General features: G+C 40.3%; 1 protein-coding gene across 4 annotated transcripts in view; it reads right to left on the reverse strand.

Moving 5' to 3' along the window:
• Positions 1-3,355: 3,355 nt before the first annotated feature.
• Positions 3,356-16,958, reverse strand: part of SNX31 (sorting nexin 31) — a 61,414-nt gene continuing 47,811 nt past the window's right edge. The window contains exons 9-14 of one of the 4 annotated variants that reach the window (XM_039527760.1): positions 16,855-16,947; positions 15,901-16,104; positions 15,390-15,497; positions 13,275-13,352; positions 11,381-11,434; positions 3,361-3,940 (exon numbers count right to left, since the gene is read on the reverse strand). In XM_039527760.1, coding sequence (XP_039383694.1) covers positions 3,845-3,940; positions 11,381-11,434; positions 13,275-13,352; positions 15,390-15,497; positions 15,901-16,104; positions 16,855-16,947 — 633 coding nt within the window. In that variant the 3' untranslated portion in view covers positions 3,361-3,844. Of the gene's footprint in view, positions 3,941-11,380; positions 11,438-13,274; positions 13,353-15,389; positions 15,498-15,900; positions 16,105-16,854; positions 16,948-16,958 lie in introns of all 4 variants that reach the window. The other 3 variants (XM_039527759.1, XM_039527762.1, XM_039527761.1) reach the window with 3 other exon arrangements.

Here is a 16,958-nt window from a genome sequence, read left to right on the forward strand (position 1 = left end):
AGGGTTGGTGCCAGTGGAAAGCAGTGCTCGGTCTATGAATGGTCCTTCCTGCTGGTTCCAGTTGCTGAGGGGCAGATGGAAGTTTGCGTTTGCTGAGGCAATAAAGACACTTTTTTCCTAGTTAACTCTTAGGTTCCAAGCAGTGGCTTGTGCTTAAGGTTGCCCCAGAAGGAACCTGAGGTATGAAGATAATAATTAGAGACTTTTACCAAACAACAGCAAAGGTTCTGATCTGATTCTTGATGTTTGTTAAAGCCCAATACCAACAATATTTCTTATTCATTGTTAACATTTTTTGGCATTCAAGTGATTTCCCATCACATGCTGCTAAAAATATTTGTACATTTTTAAAAGTTGCAGCTGTTACTATTAAGACAATAATGGACTACAGGTAATTTAAATTATGTTAAAGCAGCCATGATTTCATTCTTCAGAATGACAATATAAATGGGTATGATTGATTAAGATAACTGCTACCATCCACAGCTTAAGCAAAAGGTGGCTATTTTAGTTATTAGCATTATTCTACTGTTCATTGTAGGCCTGTGCCTTTAGTTTACTATTAGAGCCAGCTGAAAACTTTAAATCTTTAAAAGAACATTTCAAGTAGTTAATAGATGTTTAGTAATTGTTACTCATCATTTATATCACTGACAAATCTTTCCCTATTGAAATTTATCAGCCAATTTGTATCATATGTACTATAATTTTCTACTGTCCAGTTATTTGTTAAGCATTGAGCCATGTGAATTTACTAAAAACAGTGATGTTTATTTCTAAAAAAAAGCACAAGTTGTAGATAACTGAAACAGATCAGACTTCAAAGTTGAGAACATAGAAGTGTTGTAAAGCACTTCAAACTGTTAACCCATTTTTAAAAACTGACTAGATCAACATCCACATCATTTGTGAAGTACTGCCCTGTTCCTGAATCCCACTACCAAATTTTGTGATTTTACAGAGACATTTTCCTAGTTTAAAGAATGAGGAGTACTTGTGGCACCTTAGAGACGAACACATTTATTTGAGCATAAGCTTTTGTAGGCTAAAACCCACAGATGCATGCAGTGGAAAATACAGTAGGAAGATTATATATATACACACACGGAGAGGACATGAAAAAATGGGTGTTGCCATACTAACTATAATGAGAGTAATCAGTTAAGGTGGGCTATTATCAGCAGGAGAAAAAAAAATTTTGTAGTGATAATCAGGATGGCCCTTCCAACAGTTGACAAGAAGGTGTGAGTAACAGTAGGGGGGAAATTAGCATAGGGAAATAGGTTTTACTTTGTGTAATGACCCATCCACTCCCAGTCTTTATTCCAACCTAATTTAATGGTGTCAAGTTTGCAAATTAATTCCAATTCTGCAGTTTCTCAGGATGAGGTAGTATCTTTTTATTGGACCAACTTCTGTTGGTGAGAGATAGAGACAAGCTTTTGAGCTTACACCAAACTCCTCTTCAGGTTTGGGAAACTTACTTAGAGCGTCACAGCTAAACGCAAAATATGACACAGGGAGCAAAGATAGAAGTTAGTGGGGAGAGGCTTTAGAAAAGGTCAGGCAGTAGTTTCTGGATTTCAGGAAGGAACTATGAAGCCTATTAGAGACTTGTTTTGAGCTGACACTGAACTGTTTTGCTGAACAAAGAAAACCTTGAAGAAAGGGATAGAAATTCTGCTTGGACGGCAGCTTTATTTGATATACTGGCTAGGGCACTGGCCCATTAGTTTACGTTGTGACAGTGGGTAAAAACTCAGATGAAAGTGTGATTTAAGTTGAGAGACTCTCTAATTAGTCCCCATCATACCTCTGTGAGATAGATAAGTATTTGCTTAAGTTTCTCCATCAGTAAAGTGGGCATAATTGGTCATGTGACTTGCCCAAGGCCACAGATGCAACAGAGATCAGAATTCAGACATTCTTGGCTCCCAGCTCCTTTCTCAGATCACTCACAGATATGCCTGTCTTTTAAAGAGAGAAGGAGGTAGGTCAAATGATGGATCAACCACTTTCAGCCTGTCTCGCTAAACGTTTTGCTATTCAGCTGAAATACATAGTTCACATGAAAGACTCATTTACATATAGGGTAATTCAAGATACAGCCAGCCAGGTCACATATCTATTAAAAGTTTTAAGAGACACCTTGTCTTATTAACCTTGTCTCTAGCACCCCCACTTCTGTAAATTCATTCAGTCCAGACACCTTCCTCCTATGATTGCTAGCTTCTGCCCAATGTGACATCAATGAAACATGCTTTCTGCTAGTCTGCCATACAAACCAAGGCTAGAGCTTGCAGGCTGCCTGTAGGGGAGAAGCAATTTGCATTTTTTTTAAAATGGCAGCTTTCTGTGTATAAAAGTATAACAAGACATTTAAAAACAATTGGATTTTCCTTACTGCATTAAGGAGATTGTATGCCAGTCTATGCTGAGTAAATTTAAGTTACTAACATCCTGAAATGCCTCTTCTGCTCTTTGGAGCCAATCCTGTATGCCCTACCACTGAAATTGCAGTGCAGGAGAGGGCCTTTTTTGTGGCATTCAGCATCTTCCAGAAAGGTATTCTTTAAATTTTGCAGATCACCTATAAACTGCACAATGTGCTGTATTTTTGTCTATCATAAGGTATCTGCACACCATACTACAAAGCATGCACAAACACAACGCATGGTCAGCAGAATTATCCAGCCCAACTTCACATTCAGTCAGAACCCTGCAAGCTGGCACAGAAGGATTCCTGACAGTCCTCATAGTATTCACCCCACCAGCTTGTGCAAAATATGGGGATCAAAAACCGGTCAAGATTGGCCAGGTGAAATTTGCAGGGTTTGCAGTGTGCCCTAGAGGCTGCCAAGGAACCTCCCTCTCAGTAGTTCTTACAACCCAGGGTGCCTCGACTGAGAAAGTTCTCCCTGTAGCTTTGTCCTGGCTGAAATTAGGGACCAAGAATAGCCTCAGCATAACTGCTGGGCATGGACTCATCATTTTAGAGATTACATTTTGAAGGACTTTATATATGAACACTTAAGGGCTAGTCTATACAGGGAAAGAGACCCAGAATAGCTAGTGACAAATAGCTATTGTGCTTTAAATTCACACTCTAACTGCACTAATTCACACCCTAATTGCACTAACTTCCCCATGAATTCCCTGTGTAGACAAGTCCTAAGACCTTTAAATATGTTCTTAGGTGTATCAGCAGCCAATGTAGATTCCACTGTGTGGGTTAATAGGCATAACTGACTCCCTTGCTCTTATGCCAGGAAGTACATTAACAGCTGCATTCAGCAACTGTTGCAGTCTCCAGATCAGCATCAAGTGAAGCTCAGTTAGAAGCATGGGGGCATTGTAGTAGGCTCACTGCCCTTGATAAGGAAGAGCATAAATGATCATGGCAAGGTATGTGTCCAAGGGAAATGGGTGGACTTCCCAGATAATCCAGATATGGCAACACTGAGCTGCACTCAACCACTGTCTCAATATTTAAACCAGCACTCAACTAATTAAAACTTTGTATTTTAATGCAAAATAAAATTCTCCAGCTCTAACATTTCAGTAGACTGTTTTCTATTTCAAAATTTTTTAATTTCAGTTATAAAAATACACATATATAAGAAATGTAAGATGTTTTTATGTTGCCCTGTCTTCACTTTTTCTTCAAATTTATAGCAAGTTCTAACTCCAGGGAGTGGTTAACTGGATCTTTAAAACTACAAGATCAAGAATGTTATAATTGTCAAAGAATTAGAAAAATGTATAAGGTATTGTTAAATTGAAGACTGTTTTAATATAATTGATACTTTGCAACATATCTTTATAGGCAGTTCTAAATAATCTATCACAGATCTTCCTCTCTTATCTTCTCAAAAACACCATCCTCTTTATTTGGTCTAACCAAAATCCTTTTTCTTGATATAAAACCAGAGTGAGCTATCTGCAGAGAAACAAATACACAGTTAAATACAGTAAGAGCACACAAATCACAGTAACCAAAAAAACCAATAGACATTCAGCAATAAGTATGAACATTAATGCAACTAAAAAAAAGTTTAGCAGACATTATCCTATTTTATTGATGCAATGGATGGCACTTCTAGGTCAGCATTTAGGAGACAGATAATTGCTTATTGGAGCAGGAAACTGTAATGTTTACAGTAATGTTTATTTCAATGCTCTAATGATGGGACAAATTGGGACATTTGGGGCTGCTTTTTATTGGTGTTATGCCTGAATAATAATGTCCAAATCCAGAAAATACTTACAAGCATGTGCTTAACTTTATTATGTGAGCTATTTTATTGAAGTCAGTGGCAATACTCACATGCTTTAAATTAGACATGTGGGTGTGACACTCTATACCCCAAAGCAACACCCTGAAACCCCCATATTTACCATGGTGATATAATTATGATGTGTTTTGTAAAAGTATGCTTTGTGAGGTATCTTTTAAAAGTCTTAATCTGTTGAACATTAATACAACATACATTGTATGTGCTATCATTGTATGTGGAGTTATGAAGTTTTGCTATATGTATGTTACTGAAATATGTTGTGAGGTTGGAGACACGCACAACCAGTCTTTTGGGTACAACAATGGTTCACCCAGAAACTGATGATGGCCAATTAAGAGGAATACACACACTCACAAGGATTACCCAGGAACTGTATAAAATGGAAACCTCTCAGAGATACCACGTACACAATGGACGTTGCTTGACTCACATCACAGCAAAGGATCTTTCCAGCAAGCTAGACGAAGCTATAAAAGGGGGAAGTGACATCATCATTTGGCCTCACTCCCCCCACAGCTCAACACCTGGCAGTATGTCCGGAGAACACAGACTGAACTGGGAAGGTGGTCCCAGGCTGAAGGGAGTTTCCAGCCTGTGTATGGAAGATCTGTGACCAGCTTGTATTGTGTATCAGGGTGAGACCCTGCTTGATTCAAATCCTATCTAGTATATAGAACTCAGATTGTGATTTTACTTTTTATTTCTTATGTAACCAACTTTGATCTGAATTCTTACAATTTATAATCACTTAAAATCTATCTTTCTGTAGTTAATAAATCTGTTTTGTATGTTTTACCTAAAACAGTGTGTTACTTGAAGTACAAGGGAAAACTGCTCAGGAACAAGGGCTTATGCCATCCTCTCCACAATGAGGGAGGAATGGACTGGGGAATAAACTTACACTGGTCAGGCTTCTGACCAAAGCAAAATGGTACAGCTCTGGTAGGAGGAAAGGAGGGATAGCTCAGTGGTTTGAGCATTAGCCTACTAAACCCAGGGTTGTGAGTTCAATCCTTGAGGAGGCCACTTAGGGATCTGGGACAAAAATTGGTCCTGCTAGTGAAGGCAGGGGGCTGGACTTGATGACCTTTCAAGGTCCCTTCCAGTTCTAGGAGATTGGTATATCTCCAATTATTACCTTTAGGTTCCTAGGCTGGGGAGAGTTGGCTAGAGCCTCTCTATTGTTAGTTCATGAGTGGCTGGGAGAAGCATTCATGTAACTCAGCTATGTATGTCCCTGCCTGTGGATGGCTGCGTGAGTGCAGGATCTGGAGGGATTTGCAGCTTGTCACAGCATGACAGTGTGAGATGGAGCTCAGATTGGTAAGACAGACAGTTTGGCAGTACCCCACTTCCAAGTTGCACCCTGGGGAATCCATCACAGTAGGCAAGTGTTTGCAGGACTGGGGCCTACATAAGGTAATTATTTATATCCAACCACTGTGAATGCATTGCATTCTGCTCTTCTTCTGTCCTCAAAGAGCCATCATTGTTCTAAGCTTTTAGTTGGGAGAAGAGACCTCTTCCAACAGGTGGTAGATGCTACCCCAAAACTCTCCCACTACAATGTTACCCAATTTCTCTAGTGTCTAAGTTTGCATTTAGCATGAGCCTGCCTCTACACTAATGTGATATGTATTTGTAGATTACTGTTTATATCTGGAGAATTTAGAGCATAGGTTTTTCTTTTGTGTCTTGCAAATAGCTGAAATCTTGAGTTACACATTAAATAAATTGTTTAAAGCAATGTATAAAAATGTATGTTATATAAATTGTGGCAACCTTAATTTTCACTATCATCTGTACAAAATTCTGTTTATAACTTCACCTCGCAGTAACACATTAGTTATCTCAGTTCCCTTGTTCAGAGATTCCTCGAAGACTCAGGGCTAGTCTACACTACACAGTTAGGTCAACATTAAGGCAGCTTATGTCAACCTAATTATGTCAGTGTCCCCACTACAGCTTTCCTCCCACCGATTTTAGTGCCCTACTACACCAAAATAATTACTCCACCTCCACAAGAGGTGTAAGGCTTATGTCGGTGTAATCAGGCAATGCAGTGTCTACACAGACATTGCGTGCCTCCTATTGGTGGTCTTGTCGGTGGGGAACGGGGAGAAGGGGGTGGGGGGACAGCCTGTTGGGAGCCCATGAGCCAGTGGGGTTGCCAGGCTCCTGGCAGAGAGCTGCCAACAGAGCTGAGGGACCGGGCTCTCAGCTCCCACACTGCCTCTCTTAGGTTGGTGGCAGTGCTCCTGGTGAGGAGACACACCCCCAACCCAAGTGTGGACATGCACCACTGCAGTAATTACTGCGGTAGCTGTAAGTTGACCTAATATAGGTTGACTTAGGTTTGTAGTGTACACATACCTTCAGTCATTCTAAACTTGTCTAGATGTTGGAACATTCCATAACATGGCCTCACTGTACTTATGGACTGCCTATCTACTGCCTGTCAACCATTGTTTTTATTTCCATCCAGTGGATGATTCTTCAACTTCCTATTAATTTTTATAGCTGTACTGGATAACTACAAAACAGAGACTCTTTATGGGCTATCTTGGTGGCCTAATAGTAGCATCCATGAGACAACAAGAAAAACGGAGACCAGATTTCTTGTTCCCATGAGTAGACAAAAAATACCCAGAAATAGTTCTCTAGAGATTCCTTTGGGAAAACTCTGGGAGAGTGGTTCATTAAACATCCATCCCTCCTGGGCAAAGGGGTTAGATTCAGCTGGAACTGTCTGGAGTGGAGCTCTGGTAAATATTTTCAAATCCACAGGTCAGAAGCCCCAAACCCTGGGGCTCCAGAAAATGCTCTGAGAATTTAAACCCTGCCTGGGCTAGAAGGAAGATCAGCAAGGTGTTTGATCAAGATGGTAGTGGTGAGAGTAAATAGAGGCAGCCCAAGCAACTCTCTCTTTAACCTAAAAAACCTGTTAGGGAAAGAGTAATTTTAATGCAAGGTTTTTCAAGCATCTTACCAAGTGATATTAAGGCTTCAACAAGGGGGGTGGGGTAGGGAGGCCTCAAGAACCTTAACACTGAGATGTGTAGGAGGTTTTAAGAGGTTCAACTGAATAAGATTGAATCAAATGAAATCTTTATTATCTGCATTTTTTGATAATGTAACAGTGCATTCCACAGACGGGCGCTGTCCGTCCAACAATCAACTCCCTCCCTCCCTCAGGTTGTTAACATTACAGAATATTTACACTGCAAATTAAATCTGGTGTCTTAAAACCAGAAATAAAGACTGAAGACTTACCCCACTGGTGGTTTTATAGCTTAGAGAAAGGATTTTGAAGTCTAGACAGAAAGTATCAGCATCTCATGTAAAGATTCAATAAAAAGGCTAATATTGTAGATAAAAATCAGCTCAAGCAAGCACTTGGATCTAGCGTAAGTGAACAGTTTCCTTTTTAGAATTCACTATGGGTGACATTCACTGCAGTACAGAGAGCCCTCGAGATCATATGCACCTCTTAAGCCTCATTTAAATCTTTTGTACAGGGTCTTGTGTGGACCTCTGTACTGGAGTAAATGTCACTATGTATGTTACCAATGCTAATAAAGTAGGCTGTATGAGAAGTATGTTAGAATCAGAAGAGATGTCTCTCAAATGGACCATTCCACACAACTGAGAAAAAGAAGTGCAAAAACTCTCACTTCTAATGATGCACCAGACGAGGCTATTGGCTCAAATTCTAGGGTCCTTTCTCAATCATTACAAGCATTAGGTGAACGATTGACAGTGAACAATCTATTCAGACAATTTAGTTCCTTTTCTCCATTGACAAGTTATCTGCAAACAGATGTGGATTTTTACATAGGAATTGCAATACTGGTCCTTCTAGTCCAGTAACCTGTCTCTAACAGTGCCCACTACCAGATACCTCAGAGGAAAGGGACAAGAAACTTCACAACAGACAATCATTGAATAATTTGCTCCTGGAGGAAAATTACTTCCTAATTTCAGCACATTTAGTGGTTGGTTTATAAGCCCTTATACATCAATTTTTCTCTTGGTCTTATTATCATGTGGCAATGGGTTCCATAGGTTAACTTTGCATTGTATAAAAAGGACTTTTTTATTAGGTTTAGATTTGTTACCTTTCAATTTTTATATTTGGATCTTATTAAACTATTGGTTTAAGAGAACATATTTTAGCCAATAGGTACTCAAGAAGTATTAGCCATGAATGATGCTTTGAGCAATTGCTACTTGTAATTTGTTATATGCTCTATGTGACTGAAACTTTCTTGAATTCTCTTTACTTGATTGGGAGTTATCCAATCAGAGAACAGAAACAATACTATGTGAACAAATAATCCTAGTGAAATACTTGTTTGAGTATATAACTTGCACAAACATTTGCCAATGGATACACATATATAGGCAAGTGTGAACTTTTGCTTTCCACAAACATTCTTGCAAACAAAAAATTTCTACACATGCAAATATTTGCAAAAAGCAAAAAACCAAAACCCAAACCCCTCGCCCCCCCCAAAATACATGAGTGCAGTGTGGGGTGCCATTAAATCCATCAAAGCAAATTAGCATTTTTATTTAAACAAGATTCAATTCCCATATTTGTCTAGCTCTGACCCTTAGTCAATTAAATTTCCACTGAACTCAATGGGAGTCTGCCCAGGTAAGGAACCCAATGGTCTGCTCAAACAGCATTAACAAGCAAAGCTGTTTGTGTAAATGAAACATAATTGCAATTTCTCACTTCGATAGACTATACCTGTATTCACATCCTACATTATTGTTTGTACAAGGTATGCCTTGTGAAGTATCATTTAAAAACTCAATTTGCTGATCAATAATATGGCAAAATGCATGTAGCAGCGTTATATGTGATGCTACAAACATAAGTTGAGATCATGACTAAAAGTATGTTTTCCAGATAAGCCTGGGGTTTGGCCAAACCAGTTCCTCACAGACAAAGGGCAAGCTGATGCCTCAGCCTGGTGTAAACAAAGCTGATAGACCATTACCTACTAAGGGCTTGGCTACACTTGAGAGTTGCAGCACTGGTGGAGGCTTTCCAGTGCTGCAACTTAGTAACTGTCCACACCTGCAAGGCACATCCAGCGCTGCAATTCCCTGGCTGCAGCGCTGGCTGAACACCTGGTCTGCTCGGGGTATAACTAGTGCAGCGCTGGTGATGCTGCGCTGCTCGTCAGGTGTGGCCACACACCAGCGCTGTTATTGGCCTCCAGGGTATTAGGAGATATCCCAGAATGCTTTTAACTGATTACTCTCTTTGTTTTGTTATGAACTCGGGGCTCCGGGAGCTGCTTATCTAAAAAACAGACACAGCTCCTGTTTGCTGTGATCAATCTGTAACTGACTGAACAATCAACTGAGATAACCCCCTACCTTGCTGTGAATGAGGCAGGCAGGGGGATGAGTGTTTTTGCTTGAGGAGAGAAACAGCGGGGGTGGGGCGGAGAAAGGGAGTCCGTTGGAGCAGCTGCTTATCTGGTCTGCAAGCTGTTTGCAGTTAAGCGTAAGGGGTCGGGAAAATTTTCTGATTTTGCAAGACAGGGAGCTGATACACAGTGTCGGCTCCAAAAATCCACTCTCTCTCCCCCGCTCCCTGTCACACTACACCCCACCCTCCTCTTTTGAGAAGCACATTGCTGCCACTTGAACGCTGGGATAGCTGCCCATAATGCATCACTCCCAACAGCGCTGCAAATGTGGCCACACTACAGCGCTGGTAGCTCTGAGTGTGGTCACACAGCAGCGCTTTCCCTACACAGCTATACGACCAGCGCTGTAACTCCCAGCGCTGCAACTCTCAAGTGTAGCCAAGCCCTAAGTGGTCATTCTTTGGCAGGAAAGGAGGGCGGGGGAGGGCAAAAAATCTACATCTTAGCACAGAAAGAGCATGGAGTTTCCTTCCACGCAGCCTGCCTGTCACCTTGCTCCTAGCTTCAAACACTTCACAAAGTGGGGGATGGAGGGATAGCTCAGTGGTTTGAGCATTGGCCTGCTAAACCCAGGGTTGTGAGTTCAATTCTGAAGAGGGCCATGTAGGAATCTGGGGCAAAAATCTGTCTAGGGATTAGTCCCCCTTTGAGCAGGGGGTTGGACTAGATGACCTCCTGAGGTCTCTTCCAACCCTGATAGTCTGTGACTTTAAAAAGAAGGGGCAAATACCTCTTCTCTCTCTGGTTGCATGTAAGATAACAAAGGAAAACAGCCATTGGACTTGGGTGGGAAGGGAGGGTCCTGACCTGAGAGTTTGGCCAGTAATCTACTGGAGCATAATATAATTTGTTAAATTAGGCACCAGTAAGCAGTTTCTCATTTTTCTTATAATCATTTCTGACTTTTAGGCCTTATTACTTATACTCACTTAAAATTTCTTTGTAGTTAATAAGATTGTTTTATTTTATCTAATACAGTGTGTTTAAATTGAAGTGTTTGGATAACTATTTAAAATGATAAACTGGCATATTATTTCCTTAAGAGACTTAATATATTTGTGCTATCCAGGAGAGGGCTGGGCAGTACAAGACATACATTTCGGAGGGACGATCTCGGACTGGGGATATGTTCAGGTCACCCTGCAGCATAATTATAGCTACTAAGAGCAAAGGTGTGGCTAGCTGGCTGCAGAACACACAGCCAGAGCTGGGAGTGACTTACATGCTGGAGGCTGTTTGTGAGCAGTCCAGGTTGGAGGCTACAGCAGCAAGGCACTATAATGGGCACACCTAGGCAGGGATGACAACTACTCAGGCTTGTCTTCACATACAGCACTGCAGCTGTGCCGCTCACTGTAGCACTTTAGTGAAGATGCTCCTATGCCTACGCGAGAGCTTCTCTTATTGGCGTAGTTAATCCACCTCTCCAAGAGGTGGGAGCTATGTTGATGGGAGAAGCTCTCCTGTCACCATAGCACTGTCTACACAGGTGGTTAGGTAGGTATAACTATGTCACTCAAGGGTGTGGCTTTTTCATACCGCTGAGCAACGTAGCTATACCGATATAAATCTGTAGCGTAGACCTGGCCTCGGTGTGGATTGTACCTCGGTATGTCACACTCACTCACTGACCTGACTTTGTTGGACGCTGGATTTTTTACTCTTCAGGGATTCAGGCATCTCAATCTGCTACACAGAGTAATGAAATTTAAAACACAGTAAACTCAAAGAAAACAAGTATACAGACAAACCACATTGGGCCTGGCCCAGTTTCCATTTATTTACAAGTCCTTAATTCGGTTCAGAATCACTATAGCTACTAAATAGTAGTAGCAGCAGCATCTGAAAATTAGCCATCACTGCCACATTTAAAATGTTAGCATCGCTCTACTACAAATAACTTAGGGTTTAAAGATTAAATCAGTTTCAAATTGGTCTCCAGCTCCATTTACTCAATGTTCGTTTATTAATTGCTTAAAACGGAACATAGAAGTCATTTGTTGCCTTCCTGTTCACTTTAATAAGCATGGCGATATCATAATCCAAGTACTAACCTAGCAGCCCACACACATTCTCTTCCTTTCACGTCTTAAAGAAAAAGAATAGAACATAACAGCTGTTCTACAATACTGTCAAATTTCAGGATGTTAGCAAAGGTATTGACATTTAGCACTCAGTCACTATAGCTAAGACCACCATAGAAACACCTATTGTGGGGTAAGTATAAAATTAAAGATTAATTTGGTCAAGGATATATATATATATGCATGCTGTAAAGGCAGCCAAAATCAGCAAGAAAAAGAAGTTAATGAGAATAACTAGTATTAGTTGTAGTGTGGGAAGGATGTACGGTTCCAAAAGTAACTAATAAAATAAAGAGCTCCAGTAATAAGACAAACTGTCTTAAAAGAAACAAGCCTACACCTTCCCATTGTTCTGCGAGTAAGCAAGGAATGGGGGGACAAGATAAGAAAGGAAAGGCCTTGGGAAGAAAGAAGGCTGTAAAGCTTATCTGGATTAAGACTGGAAATAAGGGTGAACTGTTTCAAATTTGTTTTTAGCGGAAGTCAGTAATTGGCAATAACATCTCTTGTTTGTTAGAAGGTATAAAAAGTAAACTCTTAAAAGGGGTCATTGCTAATACAGTACCTACCTGACCACACTGAGCAAACCAATATGGGTCTAATCACTCCTGGGTGTAGCCCATTTGAAAGCATCTTAATCATATGCTTATAAATGTTTTGTTACTGTTTGGATGTAGTAATTTGGTAGTAGTTAGGCTTTTAGGCATCTTTATAGCATCTGCATAAACTACCATTTGGCCTTTAGATTTCATTAAAAGAATTTCTGGTTACATTGGTGTTTGGTGCTTTCCCATATTAATAATTTCAAATATTATGAATAAATCTAACACCTATAAAAGATGTTCGTGTTTAAATTTAAAAAAAAACATTCAACAGCAACAGGGAACTTTGACTATTAGCCTTTTTACTTTTTAAGTTTACTAAACTTCTCTCTTTTAAAAAAAAAAAAAAAAAAAAAAAAGGCCCTCTTTGTCTCCGTGTGAATTTTTCAAAATTTCAGACTGATCACTGCAAACGTGGTGAATAAAATGTCTTAGCAGAAAACAAAAATTCAGACAGGACCTGAATACAGCAAGTGAGGGAAGACATATAAGAGTTATAAGATAAGTGTGCTTTGTCATATGTGATACAAGCTAAAAGCTAGAGGGGGATAGAGAAAGACTAACATTAAACACCATTACGACAAAAGGTCATCTTTGAAATCCAGATCACAATATTTTTTGCGCCATTTCCACCACCTTGTCAATTCAATCTACAGTAAAAATACTGGAAGCTGCAAGAGCCTTTTCTACACTGCAGATGCCACTGATGCAGCTGAATTGATGGTAGCAGCAATGGAAATTTCATTCCCATAAAAATTTCTTAGCATAGACAAGTGAGAGTTGCTGGTCAGCTGCCATATACTTGGGCACCAGGAGATGCAGATAGATCGCTTTGCTCACCATTTCTTTGTCTCCTTTGGTTGTCTTCATCAGCTGTTCTGATATTATCTTTTTTAAGCAGCTACTCAGTAGAAATGCCTAAATAGATAAACAGAATACATTCTAGTTTCTTTTGTTAAAGATTACTCAACCCTATTTCCCCTCCCACTTTTCCTGGTAACTACTGAACTATTACTTGCCTAATCTGGTTAATTTTACCATGTGTTTAAAATATTTGTGTTCACCAAATTAGTTGCAATCCAATCTCACTGTGACCTGACACCACCACTTAGAAAATTTAGGGTAGGTGTCTTTATTGTGGGCTCTGTACCGCAAGTTATTCTCTTATAATTACCCCCATTTTGTGCCTCTAAGGCAGCTGAACTACATTCAAGGCTGGCTTAGGCAAATTGCATTGGTATTGACAATACCAAATTAAGTACAGTATCTACCATAGTTCTAACACACCTTAAACTCGAGTTTCTGAAGTGCTGAGAGCCCAAAACTTCAACGGAAATAAATGGGAGCAGCAAGTGCTCAGCACCTCTTAAATTCAGATCCCCTTGTGTCTACATGCAAAAGTTGTTGCAACAATGCAAATAGTATATATTTGATAGTATATTTGCAATTGCTTGGAGCCAATCTCACTGCTATTGTGCACTGCATGGTTACAGTGGTAGTGTGAACTGAAAGCAGTGGGCATGGCAGCACCACCAGTTCTACTGGGGCCGGATGCAAAGCCCATCAAAGTCTATAGGAGTCTTTCCATTGACTTCAATGGGCTTTAGATTAAGCCCTGGGGTCCTCCCAGCACCTTTTCAGGCTATATTTTCTTTCTCTCACTTTTGAAGAAAGGAACGCTGTTTTCCTATTTCCTGGAGCCTAGGGGCAGCTCTAGTTAACAGATTCAGCCCAAAAATTAACAATGAGGGAATTTCAATTTGGCTGCTCTCTTCCCATAACAGTGACCAAAGTGGAAAGCTTGTGAATATAGGGGTGATTCACGTTCTTGTAAAACTCTGAGTAGCAGCAAAATAATGAGCTGCTACATAAGTGGGTGGACAATACAGAGGCATACTGGAATGCAGAAATAATACATGAAAAATTAAGCATTCTGATTTCACTTGTAAAGTCTTATTTGCTATTAATTTTGGCAGGTTTGGGGTGTGAGGAAGGAAAGGGAGGAGAGATGAGGGGAAAGAAGAGAAACAGCTCATTTGAAGAACACACCACATTCCCTTTGTTTGATTTTTTTTTTAAAAGCAAAGTACTAGGGGTGGGCCTGTACCAAGATTCCCAGATTCCACACACACCCCTCAAAAAAACCTGGGTTCCTTCATATCCAGCTCTGAGTTTTGCAGCTCTGGCACATAACTATATATTGGCTACTTCTCTTTCTGAACACCTTTTTCTTTGAACAGCAGCCAGAGACCTGATGGGTGGGGTGCGACAGTACTAAAGGAGGAAAAAGGGATTTTTAAAAAATTATTGTAAAAGCAGCAAAGAGTCCTGTGGCACCTTATAGACTAACAGACATATTGGAGCATGAGCTTTCGTGGGTGAATACCCACTTCGTCGGCTGCATCACCCATGAAAGCTCATGCTCCAATACATCTGTTAGTCTATAAGGTGCCACAGGACTCTTTGCTGCTTTTACAGATCCAGACTAACATGACTACCCCTCTGCTACTAAAAAATTATTATTGTTTACAATATGCTGGTATAGATTTATATCTACCATGCACCTGTTTTTTATTTAACATGTACTTGAGTGGAATATTCATGTGCATCATCTACCACGTGGAAGATAGTGTCCAGTCATTAAGCATTTCCACCACATTAAAATTTGTGACTATCCACTGGACTAGTAAATAAAAAAAGAAAACTAACACCTCTGCATACCATTCCAGGCTTGCAGCCCAGTGCAGGGCAATTTCTCTTGCCAATCTCAACCCTCTCTCTGGGGAGAAGTATTTGAGCTCCCATGTAAGTCTATCCTTAGGCTGAACTGGCACAGACACAGCAGTTGTCTAGATATAGGAGCCACACATAAGCACTGAAGAGTAAATTCCAGCTCCAGTGGCTAGCAGCCTACTTTTCACCAAAGGCCTTTTTCTTTACTGCCCTGAAGCTAACCTGTTTTGTGTAAAAGACGATCCATCTCCATGAATCCGAATCATTGTACTCAAACCTGAGCTCTAGGGTCTGCTCATGTCCTTGGTCTTTTGGCTGTGTAATAGCGCCCTGAAGAGAAAGAGAAGAAACTGCCGCAAAGAGGTATTAACTCAGAATCAGGGCTGGACTCTCCAGTCAGCCAGGTTCAGTTTGTGTGGCTTACAGGGCAAAAGTGAATTTGAAGCTGATGGAGATCTGTACTGGAAGAGTCCCCCCTGCGAAGGGTGAAATCTCCACTAACATAAAATTGACTAAGGTGGCTCTGCTACCTCATGTGCCAGTTCCGCTGTCCCACTCCACCTTCTAGCTTAAGGGAAAGCAGCTGAAGGTATGTACGCTGAGGGCAAGGTATCTGAGAATTAGAGAGCTCCGATCGGCTCCCTGACAACCTTGATCTCATACAGGAAAAAGGTAATTTTGAATTAAATGTGTTGAAATATTTGGGGAGCTGCAATGTCAACAAGGTACTTACTAGAAAAGTGACCTGCCAGCACCTCACCCTGTTGATTCTGAAGCTGACCTCTTTGGTCTGGTTACTAGGTAACTTTATGAAGCAGCTAATCTCATTATTTCCTACATGAACAGCAGCAGAACAGCCTACTTCTGGATAGTCACAGGTGCAGGGATCAAGCTGTATATATCCATAGTGCTGCACTTCCTGAACCAGCTCTAGAACCTGCATCAGAAACACAGAATTGGAAAGTGTTGAAATATAGTGTCCTACATGATCTTCTGTACAGAGGCAGTTGTGATCTAGTAACTGAGCAAGGCACAAGGAACCAAGACCTGATTTCTAATCTTAGCTCTACCAATTCACTGTGGCCTTGAAGTCACCTCTGGACCTGGAAAAGTTTTTCCATCTCAACTTTTTTTTTGGCTAAAAATGCAGATTCAGTATCACCAAGCCATCTTGCAAATTGGTTTAAAATTCACCAGTTGTTTCAGTCAAACCTCTCTCCCCCACTGCCATCTGAAACAATGGAAATGTTTTAGTCTGACATTTTTTAAATTAAACTCATTTTTTTGCTTCAGAAAAACTTTGTTTAGAAATTTCCTTCACTTTTATTAAACATTAACAATGTTTAATAATGCTCATAATTGAAATATTTTGTTTTGGAGTGAATTAAATGTTTAACCCAAAAAATTTTCTTCAATTTTTTGGAATTGCAGTGAACCAAAAAAATCCATTATTCACCCAGCTCTAGTCATCTGGTGTCTGTATCTCAGTTTACCTGTAAACTGGGTCTGAAAGTCACAGAGGGAGGGGGTGAGGGAGAGGATAAATATGGAATGTTATGATGCCATTTTTACAGACTCACTTTTCAGAGAAAAAACACATTAATTATATGTGGCTGCAGCCTCAAGGGTCTTCATCCTGAAATATATTCTCTCAATAGGTTTATATCATTTTAAAAGAGCACTTTACCTTTATTTTGTTTGCCGCTTTTTGTAGCGATTCCAGTTTCTGCATCTGTCCATCTGTGGGTTTGACCCAATTCTTCTCAATTTCCTGCAGTGCCTTATTTAGAA

The sequence above is a fragment of the Mauremys reevesii genome, linkage group 2, assembly GCF_016161935.1.
Source record: "Mauremys reevesii isolate NIE-2019 linkage group 2, ASM1616193v1, whole genome shotgun sequence".
Classification (NCBI taxonomy): Eukaryota; Metazoa; Chordata; order Testudines; family Geoemydidae; genus Mauremys; species Mauremys reevesii.